The 15,311-nt window shown below is 42.5% G+C and overlaps 2 protein-coding genes across 4 annotated transcripts in view; both read left to right on the top strand.

Annotated features, from left to right (window-relative positions):
• Positions 1 to 425: 425 nt before the first annotated feature.
• Positions 426 to 2,943, top strand: sdr42e1 (short chain dehydrogenase/reductase family 42E, member 1). Of its 3 annotated transcripts, none has more exons than XM_005727616.2 (3): positions 426 to 699; positions 1,211 to 1,287; positions 1,540 to 2,943. In XM_005727616.2, the coding sequence occupies exons 2-3, from the start codon at positions 1,226 to 1,228 to the stop codon at positions 2,636 to 2,638; spliced, it is 1,161 nt and encodes a 386-aa protein (XP_005727673.1). In that variant the 5' UTR covers positions 426 to 699; positions 1,211 to 1,225; the 3' UTR covers positions 2,639 to 2,943. The 3 variants fall into 3 exon arrangements, with proteins under 3 accessions (XP_005727673.1, XP_005727671.1, XP_005727672.1); XM_005727614.2 differs by having other exon boundaries at positions 427 to 821; XM_005727615.2 differs by lacking the exon at positions 426 to 699 and adding an exon at positions 849 to 1,077.
• A 578-nt stretch (positions 2,944 to 3,521) lies between these two features.
• Positions 3,522 to 15,311, top strand: part of wtip (WT1 interacting protein) — a 34,665-nt gene continuing 22,875 nt past the window's right edge. Inside the window, exons 1-2 of the mRNA XM_005727613.1 lie at positions 3,522 to 5,537; positions 14,257 to 14,358. Of these exons, the coding sequence (XP_005727670.1) occupies positions 4,040 to 5,537; positions 14,257 to 14,358 (1,600 nt within the window). The 5' untranslated portion in view covers positions 3,522 to 4,039. The remainder of the gene's footprint in view (positions 5,538 to 14,256; positions 14,359 to 15,311) is intronic.

Below are 15,311 nucleotides of genomic sequence, written 5' to 3'. Positions count from 1 at the left end.
AGATTAAATTAAAATTCTACTAATCCGAGGGGGAAAAGTCTGTACAGTGTATATAGAGCAATATTTCACTCCTTTATTAGTTCTCACTGAAAACTCCACTCTCTGTAAATTGGTGGGTTAAACTTTTTTATTCTTGAAATGATTATATTGTTTTTAATTGTGGCTCAGACAAATATTTTTTTTTTAAATGTTTTTAAGGGATTTGACTGCTGTGAAGCCTTCCTGTAAATATTAGGGCCCTCACAGCAGTATGAGTCACTTTACGGCAACTATCATTTTGATTTCAGGCATGAAGCCAGGAGCCACAGCGGAAAGTTTCTAACAGCAACATCCTGAAAGCAGCCATAGCCACCTTCAGACACCATTGACACAGCTTATACACACAGCAAAATTTGTATCGTGTTAATAAAAATATTCTGGTTAAAATCGGTGAAAAAAAGTCATATCGGAAGTCTTCGTAGTCTAAAATACAGCTTTCAAAACAAAAGCATGAGACGTGTATCGTTAGTCCAGATTAAAGTGAATGCTATGACAGTCTGTAAATCTAAACCATGAAATTCGACAATATCTACTGATCTGTTGTATAATTTTGCGTTTAGCTACCATTAAAACTATTTTACAATTTGTCAATGCTTTGCTACATGAAGATAATTTCGCCGGATTTCCTGTGTCCCCGTGCTTAACGAATCAGCGTCACTGGTGAGGAGGTACACTGGTGGTGCTATCTGTCGCTGTTTTGGAGGTTTCCAGGATTACAGTGGAGTTTTGAATGAGTCATATTGGACACTTATTTGTCTCGTTTTTGTCTGCCTCGTGCTCAGGTTGGTGTGTCCGTTGAATATGTGAGCTTTTAACAGTTTGGCGCACAGGGCATGTGCATAGTTTCAAGCATGCCTCGCACATACCTTTACTCTACTCATGCAAGCAACTACAAGTATGGATTAGTTCGATTTTATTCACTGAATTAAACTTGCAGTCACCTCGGGAAACAAAAATATACACTGACGTAGCAGCATGAAAGATTTAATAGCTCAGGTGGAACGCGTCATTGAATCTGCAAGCTGTGATTGACTTTAGGTAACCGGAAGCTGTTTAATTACGATTTTATTTTAGTTATTAATACTTTTATTCTTTAAATGCATCAGGCTGATTTATGTGTATTTAAAAAAAACAAACATTAATAATATTGTTTTCTTAATTTTCCTCACAGATTCATCCACTTGGAATGGGAAATGCTAGCAAAGAGACGTTTTTAATAACTGGTGGATCTGGCTACTTCGGTAATCGGTAAGAACAATTTTGCCTTTTTTGTGTTATTACTACACATTATAAAATATTTAAATGCAGGCAAACGCTGCAGCATGGGGTAAGCACCACAAGGTGGCGTTATCACACCAGTTATCTTATTAAGATAAACTTTCTTGACATGAACTGTGGTAGGATTGAAGGTAGAAATATGTGCATCTATTGTACTTTTGTCCTTGGTTTACTGTGCCTGTTATTTTGTTAAAATGGAGGACTGCTTTTTCCCCCCTGAAGGCTCGCTCTGTCTCTGCATAAAAAAGGAGCCAAAGTCATCCTGTTTGACATCATCCCCCCAAGTCAAGAACTGCCAGAGGATGTTGTGTTTGTGCAGGGTGATATACGTGAATATCCAGACATGGAGAAGGCTGTCACAGGGGTGGATTGTGTATTCCACATTGCCTCCTATGGCATGTCTGGCAGGGAGCAGCTAAATCGCCAGCTGATTGAGGCAGTGAACGTACAAGGCACACAGAACATCTTGAAGGCCTGTGTAGAACACGGAGTGTCCAGGCTGATTTACACCAGCACCTTCAATGTGGTGTTCGGGGGTCAGGTAATAGAGAACGGAGATGAAAGCCTGCCTTATCTACCTCTCCATCTTCACCCAGACCACTACTCCAGAACCAAGTCCCTGGCTGACATGGCAGTTCTGAAAGCTAATGGCACAGTGCTGAAGGGCCGCTCGGGCCTGCTGAGCACCTGCGCACTGCGTCCGGCAGGTATCTATGGGCCAGGAGAGCAGAGGCATCTGCCCAGGATAGTTGACTATATAGAGAAGGGGATCTTCAGGTTTGTTTACGGTAAACCCAGCAGCCTGGTGGAGTTTGTCCATGTTGACAACCTGGTGTCAGCACATGTGCTAGCTGCTGAGGCTCTGACCCCAGAGAAGCAGCACCGCGCCGCTGGCCAGGCCTACTTCATCTCAGATGGAAGGCCTGTCAACAATTTTGAATTCTTCAGACCTCTCGTAGAAGGCCTAGGCTATCGTTTCCCCACACTGCGCCTTCCTATCTCTCTCATTTACTTTTTTGCCTTCCTCACAGAAATGATTCACTGCCTCATCGGCCCCTTCTATAACTTCCAGCCGCTGCTGACACGTACAGAGGTGTATAAAACTGGCGTGACGCATTACTTCAGCATGACAAAGGCAAAGGCGGAGCTCGGTTACGAGCCCAGGGAGTACAACCTGGATGAGGTCGTGCAGTGGTTCAGAAGCAGAGGCCACGGGAAGAAATGTCACCACTCCTTCCTCAGTCGACTGCTGCTCAACGTCCTGTTTGTTTCTGCCTTGGTGGCTGTGTCTCTGTCTTTTCTGCCAGTCGTCGGCAGTTAATGTAAAGTAGTCTTGCCTTTTGACTTTGCCCAAAACATCATCCATATTGTGTGAAGACTGACTCATCAAAAGACAGTTTGCATATTTTAATATGTTATCATCCATGTGCACCTTTCCTTTTAAAGTCATTAAAACAAGTCCAGCCATCTAAGGACCAAGTCTATGACCGCAGTTTAAAGCAGTAACATAAGTTAGTTTAATTTTTACATGCTACCTCTTTTTTAACTTGTAAGGGCAAACATCTATGATTACTGGAGAAATACATTTTTAAATATATTTTTGTGCAAAAATTAATAAAACCTGACCTGTGAAATTTGAATTGTGGGTTTTGATTTTTAAACTCCTCCCTTTATCACCAGGAAGACATATTTTAATTGGTGCATTTAGAAAATATATCTGTATATTTAAAGAAATGTTAAAGATCTTAGCGACTATTTTCTATTGCATAGAGTAATAACATGTTTTTTCCAAGGTTAATCGAGATTGCATATTTTCGTAATTCTTAAACTGTTTTGCTATATTTGAAATCCTCATATCGTGTTTTTATGCAGCTTATTTTAAAATAAATCATTAAAAGCATGATCTAGGCCTACCCTTTATTTATATGTAGAAAACGATATCTGAGAACATCTTTACATCTTTGAAAATTGAGTTTTAAACGCATCTGCCCTCCATTAATACTGAATCACTGCAGCTCATTCCTGGTGTAAAAGGAGTCGGACCAGGTGAGGCGTGCTTTGTGTGGTATTTTAGTCTGCCCGGGATGAATGCAGACGTCCCCTTCTCTCTTAAACTATTCTCTTCAGAGCCGGCAGCCCCTTGCTGAGTTGGTCGCAATCATTGTTTCTCTGCAGCATTAACCACATTCCAGAGAGGCGCAGCGCATCCAGTCTCCTTCCCCGCATTCCTTTCACGCGAACGAGTCCCCTGCATTAAACAGCGTTTTGTTGAGATTTTTGCGCTCTTTGTGCGCTCAGGCTTGCACACAAAGGGTGTTTGCAGCATATACGATTATCCGACCTACTTTGATTTCTTGCACAGTGGCCGTAAAGGAAATCTAGAGGAAAAACCAACAAGGGGAAATTCCTCCGCGCAGCGCGCCGTTGACTGTAAAGACCTTTCAACTTAACAAAAACTGAAGTTGACAAACGTATCGCTGTCGGCTGAAACTGTGAGAAAGAGTTTGTGTTTTCGGCGAAGCGGGGGAAGCAGAAGAAGACGATGCGGCTCTCGGCGGGGTTTGCGGGCATGTAAGTGGTTTTCTGTGAGTGAGGGACGGCTGTACGGCGGCGTTTTGTTTTGATTTCCATGTGAAACGCAATTAGTGCTCCGCGGTGCTCTATAGTTTGGCTCGCGCAGCGGAGCGCACTCTGAACTTGTTTCTCTCCTCGGAAGCACAACATGGAGCATTACCAGGAAGATTTGGGACTCCGGGCCACCAAACTGATGGAGGACCTTTCTTTGTATGATGCGTACCAGGACGGGATGTACGATGCGAGGAGAGACTTGGTGATTAACCCCGATTTAGACTTTTCGGCTCCGGCACTGGTTGAGCATAAAGCCAAGCCGATGAATGGGACCTCTGTGCTTCACCAGCAGCATCACACAGTGGAGAATTTCTCGTCCGGGAATAAAGTGTACAACGCGGCTCCAGTGCGCCCGGTGAATTGCAACCGGACGGTTCCTGTGGATTTTTGCGCCCCTCAGAGGGACGTGGTTTATAACGAGGATGGTTGTTGCACCAAATCCGAAGTAGCTTTGCCTTGTTATACAGGCACTTCCGAGAGACACAGGAGGTACTCTCTGGAGGTGCAGGGCCACAGGTACAGCACCGGCTCCACCTTTGACGGCGTGCCGCTCAACAAACCGGTGGCTGTGCCCGGCAACAGGTGCAACAGTGTCTGCATCGCCAGCAGCCACGACGGGAGATATAACGCCACCAGTCCTCGCTCCAGCCTGGCATCTTCTCTGTCTTCTCAAGAGCAAAGCAAGCATGCCAGCCCGAGGTCGAGCATCAGCAGCCCGCGTACCAGTCTGGTGGTACCGGGTCAGGAGAGGTACACTAGCCCTAGATCTAGTTTGGTTCACTGCGAAGGAAACAGTGTCCTCAGTCCCCGATCCAGCTATGCAAGCACCGCCAGCGACACGAGTAAACACTCAAGTCCCCGGGCCAGCCTCAACAGCTGTGACTGCTGCAGCAAGCCCAACAGCAACCGCACCAGCGGCATCAGCATGGGCTACGACCAGAGGCACACCAGCCCCAGGTCGAGCACTGCGAGCCAGTATTCCTTCACTACCAGCCCGAGATCCAGTTACTCTGACTCTCGGTACGGGCCCGTGGTCAACCAAGATCTGGAGGGAGTCTTGCACTCAGCGCCGCTGGCGAGTCCTCGCTCCAGCATCTGCAGCCAGGACGGGAGCGCAAGACCTGGGACAAGCGCAAACTGCGTGGTCAGCCCCCGGTCGAGCATCTCCAGTCACAGCTCCAGAAGTTCCCGCAGCTCCAGGGGGTCTATGAGCACCTATCCGGATCTGCAGCTTCCTTCCCCTAGGTCATCCATGCTGGGAACCAGTTTACACGAAGATACGCTGCTGCAGGAGTTTGGAGACTCCAACGGAGTTCAGAATCGCATCCATCTCCAGGGGCTTTCGGCAGTGCCTGAACCCCAGCAGCAGTCGGGGCAGACGGGAGGGACCGCGGATATACCCTCAGGGTCGCCTTCCTCTTATAGTTATGTGATGCCTTCAAAGACGGCTTCCTCGGGCCAGAGGTTTAAACTACCTTACCAGGTGACCCCCAGTCGAGAGAGTGGACCGAGCCAGGCGGAGAAAAGGCTGGAGGCGCTCACCTTAGAGCTGGAGAAGGAGTTAGAGATGCACATGAAAAAGGAATACTTTGGTAGGTTTGTTTTTGAAACACACAAAAATACTATTAGCGATGGCCGCAAACACAAAATCACTGGGAACATAAGTCTGTGTTGCAGAATCAGTTTATTGCCATTGTTTACTACACACAGAAGTACAAATTTTAAACAAATACGAAACACAGACTATACATCATTTTCCTGCATAAAACACCCGTGTCAGTGTCTCCACAGCTGGGATTTGTTGCAAGTTGCACTAAAAATTTGTGCTTGTTAAGGGCACAGTGATGATGCCTGAACATAGGTTTGCAATGATATTTCCTAAAACATTTTATGATTGCAAAATTAATGCCATTTAAATATTTCACTTACTCTTAAATATAGAGTATTAATCTTATAAGGCACTGAACACCAAGGCACTAAACTTGCATGGCATAGCATAACTACAATGTGACCTAATACTATATATTTTCCCAGTTTGCAATCCTTCCTGTATCACTATTATATTTTGGTGGTGAATGGGCATAAGGCTTTGACTCTGTGGCTTTCACAAAACCTTTTTCTAGTTTTTTGCACATATTAAGCAATAAAGGTCTTGCATTAACTTATAGGCAATCAAGATAATTTTTTCGTTTAACATTTGATTGAGATTCTGCCTTGTTTCATGAACTTTTCCTGTCTAATGGTTGTAAAATGTGGTCACAGCAGCTCATACAAACAGCCCAATTTTGACCAAGGGCAAGGCATGATAGCAATGCCAAATATGTTGTGGTATTACTACCACGAAATCTCACTATCTGTGTTAAAAGGGCAGACATCTGCCCACTGAATCTACAATTCAAGGCAACTATTAAAAGAGTATTTTTCTGTGCGGGCAGGTTTATTTATAGGTTTGCCATCTCTTCAAGGTCTGTTTGCAACCTGCTAAAGCTACATCACCACTAACAGCTCCCTCTCTGGCAGATAAGAGTGGGTTTTGCAGGGCAATACTAATTTCTGTCTTGGCAGAGCTAACATTTGCAGAGCGCGGCACGTTGCTGAATGGAACCTTCTGTTCTGCCAGGTCATTCAGAGCAGTGTGGTCCGAGTTTGTTAGAGATTGCGGTCACTGTGAGCGTTGCGATTTAAAGAAAGGCCCTCCCCTTGCCGTTTAGACTCCTTAAGATGCCCTATGTTGAAAATTGAACACGTGGTGGTTACTTTATGCTGCAATATCTTGACACTAAAACAGTTTGGTTGACCAGCAGCAACACAGCCACAGAAAGCCAGCTGAGGAAGTTTCTGTCTACCTTTTGAATTAATAGCCAGACAAATGGCTGCAGACGAAGAGCAGTAGTTTGTTTTATAGCCGGTGCACTTGCTCAGAGTGAGTCTGAGACAGCTGTTGATTTGTTCCAGAGAAACAGGTTAAAGAAGGAGGATGGAAGACAGGAGGGTGAAACGAGGAAGACAGCAGGGAGGGGAGCAAGAGAGATAAAGAAACAAGAGGGTGGAAATAGATAGAGATGGGGAAAGAAAGGAAAGGGAGGGAGAGAGAAGAATGCAGTCAGACGCTCCTCACATCGGGTCCAATAGAGACAGCTCTGTTTCCGTAGCGACAGTGGAGAAATTGATCGCTGGGCCTTCTTTTCGGGGGGCCCAGCACTGCTTGCCAGTGTCCCACTCTGCCCACTTTGCACTGCCGGCTGGCTCTTGTGTGGCCTCTGTTTGTTATAGTGGCAGAGGAGCTGTGAATCAACAGCTGGCCCGATACAAGCTTGCAATTGAAGCAGCAAAGTGAGTGAGGCCCACCCCACCCTTTTGCTTTGCTGTCCCTCCCTCTCTACCACCACCACCTTAAACCACTGCCTCCCCACCCTGCCTCCCCCGCGAAGCCCTTCATTAACCAGCCAGTGGGGAGTTGGGCAACACCAGACACTTGGCACACGATCTTGGCTGGCGGGCCAGACATAGTTGGTGGGGGTCAAGTCTGATCACCTGCCTAGAATTATAATGGCAGTAGTCATGCCCATGCCTGACACACACATGCTGACTTGTGGACAACAGCACACTGTGTGTATGCTGTACTGCACCCTACGCCTGTACTGGGAATGCACACTGCAGCTGACGAGATTAGAGGTATAGATTTTTTTAAAAGTCTCACTTTAAGTTTTAAGCCTAGATTGTCCGCTGAAGTGTGAAAAGCTACAGGAGCATTCACAGTTCACCAGGGCAGTCGCTCTTGAGGAGTTTAACATGTCCCCCTCCACACATGGTGGGACGTTAACTGTGTTATTCATTCCCAGTGTGCACCAGACTACATGTGCTTGTTTACAGTGCTGTGAATCACAGCTTTCTCTTGATCCCCTCTCCTGCATCTGTCTTTTGTTATATTGTCTTTTTTTTTTTGGAGTAGGTGTAAATCAGGATTTGCTATAATGCCCAGGACTGTAAACCTACTCTATGTGCAGTAATGGAATCTCTCCATTGCAGACGTGCAGAGATTTTAAAGCATCGGAAGTGATGCAACGGGTGACACAAACTAAAAAATCCCTCTGCTTGTGCTACAGGTTTGAGCCTCCATTTGTTTGACTGAAAATCTTCATGTAACCGACTCATATCTACAGAGATTGGTTTGATATTGTGCCTTAAGAAGTCCAACTGACTTCACACTGAGCAGTGGTTAAAGTTTCATGAATCAGGCTGTGCAGGCCTTCTTACAACTCACAGCACGTCCGCTGTTGTCTTTAGTGATGGTAGAGAGGTGAAGGACCAGAGTGTTTATAAAATACTCTCTAATTTACCATTTTAATGTCTTTTAATTATATTAGATCAGAATGGTTGGAGAGATTTTCTTCTATGTGATCTTCCACACTAGAGTTTAGTGTTTTTTCTTTTTCAGAATAAGTTGTAATTCAAATGCACTCACTTATTTCACTGTCAGTCTAATCATTGCACTGTGTGCTTACTACACCACTGCCATCCACAGTTCTTGTAGTGTATATAAAAGATGGATGTAGCTGAAATTGAAGCCAGCACAGAAACGCCTTAAATCCACCAGCAGGGGGCGACTCCTGTGATCTATGGGAAGTCTTTATGAAAATTGCTCTTTCGCTTACTTCCTCACTAGTTTATGGCCTCAGTTTGTAGTTTCACTTCTTATTGGATACGAAACATATTCATTTTGCAAAATGTGGTCTTTTTTATAGGCAAAAAGGATGATGAAACATAGGATAGTTTACACTATTTTTGACAAATCACCAGCCAATGAGATATGGGCCTATGTGTCCCCTGCCCCTTACTTATCACGCCTGGTTTCAAAACATCAAGATGGTGATGACAAATGTTCAGTTTGAGGCTTCACGTTCGACCTTCATGAACCAGTGGGTGACATAATGGTACCTACGGCCATCTTTATTTACAGCTTATTCTAAAATCAAACATTACTGCTTAGTTTTACTGCATCCTGCGAGTGCCAAATGGATATGTTGTGAAATGGGCACATGAGATGTTCAGCTCCCTGTTTTAAATGACTAATAAAGAGCACTTCAGAGATTTTCCCAGCCCCTCTGTAAAGGAATAACCACATCCTCACTCATGAGACCCTTTCGCATTTTTCGCGTGTGTTCACCAAAACACATTTATGGTTGACATTTACATGTCAGTGTATGAAATCTTGACAGTGCTACTCACACACAGTAACTGCAGTATAGTTGCAGCTAGCGGGATTAAAGCAATAGAGGTAAATCAACGTAGCTGCATGAATAAATCATAGGTTTTCAGTTTAGCCGTTGGGTAGAGAGTTGAAGCCAAAAAGTCATGTTAGTAATTTCTCAGCTATAGATCACTTCTGTGGGAAACCAATAAAAATAACAACGAAGGAAGGAGCTGGAGGGTTATTTAAAAAACAAACAAACAGCCTAAAACCACTTATGAATCACATTTTCTTGTTATCAAGAAGCTGGATAATGTGTGTAAAAATAGGCACACGTGGTGATGTGAGAATTGGAAGTGGAGGGTATACGCGAGTCTTTTAATCCGTCAAAAAATTGTGTTGTTTCACTAAACTTACACACAACCACCACCACATTTTGAGGAGTACAATGCAGAGAACCAGCGATTTGGGTTATCGATGTTCAGGCAGATTCACAGTAAGTCACGCAGTGCAGAAATCAATGCACAGGCACCATGTACATCACGCTGTAATATGAGCTGAGTCACAAAAAAGTCAGTAGAAAGGAGAATGTTGAGACTTTCTTACACTCACCTACACATTTCATGCTGATGCATGTAGTCTTAGTATAACAGGAAGTTGGCTTCACTCATACAGTAACATTCCTATCTGTGAAGTATTACTGCATCAAAAGACGCTTGTCCAAGTTATTCATAGTTGTCATTCCAAATAATTGGAAAAGGAAGTTCGCTGCTCTGATGCAGAGCAGAAAGGAAACAGAACTTGGTATGAACATTGGAGTATGATGCTAACAGACTGTGGTTTATCTCTTTTAAGCACCCTGGACCCACCCAGACCTTATCAGTTATTAAACAGTAACCTGGTGCCTTTTTAGCAGGTCGAATTAAAACAATGCAGCATTGCTATGCTTCATTTCTTTTGAATCACAGTTGTTGGAGATGTAGGTGAGATTTTTTTAGTAACGGCAGTAGTTACTGACTCATTGGTTAAAGGCTTCCTCTTGTAATTACAGTTTTCATTCGATGGATGTAAAACTTTACTGGAGTTTTCAGATCTCACTCTGGCCTGGTGATGGTTGTAAGTGAGATTTTTTCCAAGAAGTGTTTCTTGATTTTAGAGCCTTGATGTGGAGCAGTTACTGAATGAACTGGGGATATTTATCGAAGTAGGAGGATTGCTAAGGCTAATGGCTAATGTGGGCTCAGACAGCGTAATACGGACTCCAATCACTGGAGTCAAACACAGCTTCACGGGTCCTTTATAACACCTGAAAAGCGGAGCATGTTATACATACAGTATATTTTTTTTACCTTTTCTCTCATGTTACAACATAGATTGGGTAAATGGTGTTGAGCAACAGAAGCATGGAGTTCTTTCTTTTTTTTGCACAAGGGTCAGATACACACTATAGATTGACAGACCATAACGTCACATACCCAGTTTTTGTGCAACCAATGAATCATGTCAATCTTATTTTTCTTTCTTTGTTTTTTAGCCTTTACTGAACACAAAACCGCTAATATCACATACACAGTTTCAGACGTCACTGCCTGTTCACATTCTTGTTCTGGTACACTCAAAGAAAAATGCCTTATTGTATCTGTTGGCTTGTGTGTGTCACCATTTAACGTACTGCCCTTAACCCTTGAGAAGGGCGAATTTATTTGTACGCTTGTCTCTTGTGACAGGTTTGTACATGGATGTAATCATACAAAAATTAACTTTTAAAAAAAGGTTCAAACTTGGACACTAAATTCATTATATATGCCTGGATATGGACTGTCATTTCTATCGGCTTTTTCAGCGATAAAGACCACTTAATATCACCAAAACCTGATTTATGTTTGTACCTGAGCAAACACACACTGCCTCTTAATGTTACACCTTTAAATCTTTAAAGTACAAAGTACAAAGTTAATTTGAGGACCCTGTAATTAACCATTGGAGGTACATTAGTATAGAATGAACCCGCAGGGACAAAAATGTACTTCTTCTCTGTCCCTGAGAGTTTAGTTTCCCTAACAACTATTTATTCCCAGCTTTAATTGCTTGAGGAACGTCTGACGTGTGGCCTGTTCAAGTCATGACAGGATCTTTTTTTAATCATCGGTTTGTTACCAAAGAAATAGTATAATCAAGTCAGAACCTGGCATAACTGACTCAGTTAACTCCACAAAGAGTTGTGTAGAAGTGTAGGATTTAATGCAGTATGTGAATATAAGAGGGACGATTTTAGATTCTAACAGGTAGAAAGCAGCAAAGCAATTACGTTACAGACTTTCGCATTGGCAAAATTGTCTGATCAGCTTGGATATTTTAAAGTTCACTCATTCATTCTTATCCCGCTATTCTTCCTGTTTTCTTAGCAACGAGTGCAGTCAGTTCAGGTTACATCAGCTTTTGATTCCAAATAATTAATATGCAGAAACACCTCAGATAACAAGTAAAGACATTTAAGCTGTGGGTGTTTTTGTTCTGTGTGCTCGTCCTTTACCAGTTTTCAGTGTCACCGAGTGCTCCAGAGCTGTTATGAAAGTGAAATAACCCTTTCAGAAAGCCAGGAAATTCCACAAGTGCATCACTGAAAGTGTATACATGGTCTGATTTCAGAGATAATGAACCAAATTAAATTAGGGGTGTTGTTGTGGTGCAGCTCCCCTGTTGGGATCTCTTGAGAGATTGTGTCCTCTAGCCACAGTGACCCTGGACTCACCTCACCCAGACTTTGACCCTGCACTCGCTCAGGAATGTGGCCTAAGTGGAGGTTGTCCTGTGTGAGAGTTTGGAGGTTGTTAGTCTGCTGCTGATGTCTACGGTACTAATAATTTTAAGCCACTGTTTTTTTCCCCCCTCCAATTGTGTTTCTTCACTAAAGGTCACAGCACTTTGTGTTGATGGTTAGTTCAGGCTTAAGTGAAGTGGCATTTGAGTCCATCACTTCCCCTCAAGGGCAAAAGCAGCATTGTAATCTGACGGATTGTTCTTGGACTTTAGGGACGGATCGAAATGAGTTATTTCCACAAACCATCACATGGTTATTGCAGGATTCAACTGTGCTTTTACACTCACTGACCTCTCTGTTAGTATAACTGTTGAATTGCTTGTTGATGCAAATATCTGATCACATGGTAAGAATTTGATGCATTTAGGCATGTTCAAGATGACCTGCTGAAGTTCAAACCAAGCATCAGAAAAAAGGTGATTTAAGCGGCTTTGAACATGGGATGGTTGTTGGTGCGAGTGGTTCAAAAACTGGTGGTCTTACTGGGATTTTTTAGTATAACCATCTCTAGGGTTTACAGATCTGAAAAAGAGAAAATATCCAGTAAGCGATTGTTCTCTGAGTGAGAAATGCCTTGTGATGATAGGGATCTGAAGCTTATTGCCCCACTGCTCTGAGCTGATAGGAAGGTTAACAATAACTCAAATAACCACTTGTTACCTTTGAAGCATGTGGAAGACAGCAGCATAGGACCACATCAGATGCTACTCACAATTTACACTGGCTTACCAAAATTAGACATTAGACTACTGGAAAAGTTGTTGCCTGGTCTGATGAGCCTCAGTTTCTGCTGCAACATTCAGATGGTATGAAATAACATGAAAGTATGGATCTATCCTGCCTTATATCATGATGGGTCCATGGTCTCATGTGGTGGTGTAATGGTGTCTGCAATATTTTGTTGCCACACTTAATGTCAACCAAACATCATTTAAATACCACAGCTTACCTGAGTATTGAAGCTGACCATGTCCATCTCTCTCTGACCACAATGTACCAGTCTTGTGATGATTGCATACAGCAGGATAACGTGCCCTGTCACAAAGCTCAAACTGACATGTTTCTTTGCACATGATAGTGAGTTCACTGTACTCACCTGGCCTCCACTATCCCATGCAAAATTCAGGCACTTTTTTAAGTAAAAAGGAGTCCAGCCCGGTACTAGCAATGCGTACCTAATAAAGTTAGGCAGGAAGTGAATGTAGAAAGGAAAAGATGGGAGCTGCTCATGAAAAATTAGTAAAATCATAGAACATCAAATGTTACTATAACAAGGACTCCACTCCAGCGGATATATTCACGCAAGTAATGTCAATAACATTAAAGTAGTCAAAAATGTCTTTTAATTTCGAGTATATTTTACCATTCTTTGAATTATTTAATATCCATGTGCATGAATGTAGGTTTATAGCTGCTTATCATGTCATCTTCGTTTACTGGGTTAAACTTTATAGGTGACCACTGCGAGTTTGGCTTCATGATCCGAGCAGTAATAAAATGCTGGTTATGGTAATAGCTAATATACTATAATGAAGGAGGAAACAGCACCACTATGAGTTGTAAAGTCTTTGCATGTGTCAGTTTGGTTACAAAATATTTATGATAACCAATTAAGTAAAAACAACATTGGCCCGTTTGAATACAGCTTTTCACAGCAGGACAGTAGAAGAGGATTTTTCTCTCCGCCCTGTCCTTTCTAACAATCCCCTCACTTCTACTGCATTTCCTGTCAGTGCATTTTAATGTAATCATCAGCTTTCCTGATCTAGTCGGCTTCAAACAGTATGATGTAATGCATGGAAATGACAGGAGTCAAATGTGCACAACTAAAGTAGAAATCGCTTCGTGAAATATGACTTTAGAATTAATATTCAAACACTAAAATTTGCTCTCTGTCTCTAAAACCTGAACATCTGTAATAATCTCTTTAATGTTTTAATGCTCCGAATTTCATTGTGATATTGGTCTTCAAAGGCGATCAAAAGCTGCCGAGGGAACTGTGTGATATTCTTAGCAGATTTATAATTTTGCAGTGTTATTCATTTGCATAATTAAATAAATGTGCAAACACATTGACAGGTTTCCTGCTGTGTAACAAGAAATGTGACAGGATCAAGTCCAGTAATTGTTCGTTATGTCAGAGTCACACACAGAACAACACAGACTGTGTCTTCACTGGACCATACAGACCTTTTCAGCATCAGTTCAGTCTCTGTCCTCACAGAATCGCAGATTTGTTCTACTTTTCCATTAAACTGTTGTCCTCATCATCATGTAATTGACTCACTGTCTCCAACAGGTATTTGTGTCAAATGTGGGAAGGGTGTGTATGGAGCCAGCCAAGCGTGCCAGGCCATGGGGAACCTTTATCACACAAACTGCTTCACCTGCTGCTCTTGTGGTAAGTAAGGCAGTTATTTTATGGGTGTCTATTATGCTTTTTTTCTTATTTTCTGTCATACATAAACTGTTACAATGGTGGATGCTCATATTCAACATAGCAACAGTTTCAAATAATGAGTTTAGTTTATTACCCTAGAAGCCCCTAGAAGCCAAAAGTGCTGGGTATAAGCACTCTGTTTCAGATAGCTCTACTTTTTGCAGTGTGAATGTGGTTATCGAGGCACCTAGAGAAATGTGAAAAACTCTAAAGAGCAGATGGTGATATTTTACATGACCTTTCCTAAAAAAAAAGTCCTAGAAATATCCGTATTATGTGTCAGTGTCAAAAACATGTTGCCATCTTCATGAGAATTCTCTGCAGAGGTGACGCCCAAGACATCTTATTTCAGCTTGTTGAATTTCAGTCATGCACTAGGGCTTCTGTCTGAAGCATTTTTCTACAAAGTCTTGATATGCGGGGTATGTGTGAAAAAATGTTACACTCATGGTTTATGTAACACCTATGTGAAAAAGAAAACATTCCCAGATCAGCAACGTAGATTTATAGATGTTTCGTGAGCTATACGTTGGATTTCCCGTCTCTAGACACTATAAAGCTAGTGTGAAAGGTCAAATTCAGTGAGTAAATCTAATCAGCATCTTCACCTAAATATGTAGAATGCTACCTGTTTTCTTACCTTTTATCCTGTTATCTAGGTCAGCGGTCTCCAACCTTTTTTGCGCCACGGTCCGGTTTATGCCCGACAATATTTTCACGGACCGGCCTTTAATGTGTCGCGGATAAATACAACAAAAAAAACTAGTAACGGTGCTGAAAAAAAGAAGATTTATTCATAACACACGTGAAAAAACCCAGGAAAACCGAGTTAACGATTAAAACGATAACAAAATAACGCTGAAAACCAATAAAAACCCTGAAAACCATACATTTCACACCTGAGCCTCAACTCT

This window comes from Pundamilia nyererei, unplaced genomic scaffold, assembly GCF_000239375.1.
Source record: "Pundamilia nyererei isolate P.nyererei 1_Seehausen unplaced genomic scaffold, PunNye1.0 scaffold00025, whole genome shotgun sequence".
NCBI classification, from domain to species: domain Eukaryota; kingdom Metazoa; phylum Chordata; class Actinopteri; order Cichliformes; family Cichlidae; genus Pundamilia; species Pundamilia nyererei.
The sequence above is the reverse complement of the archived record's forward strand: the minus strand, read 5'-3'. Positions and strand labels throughout refer to the sequence as shown.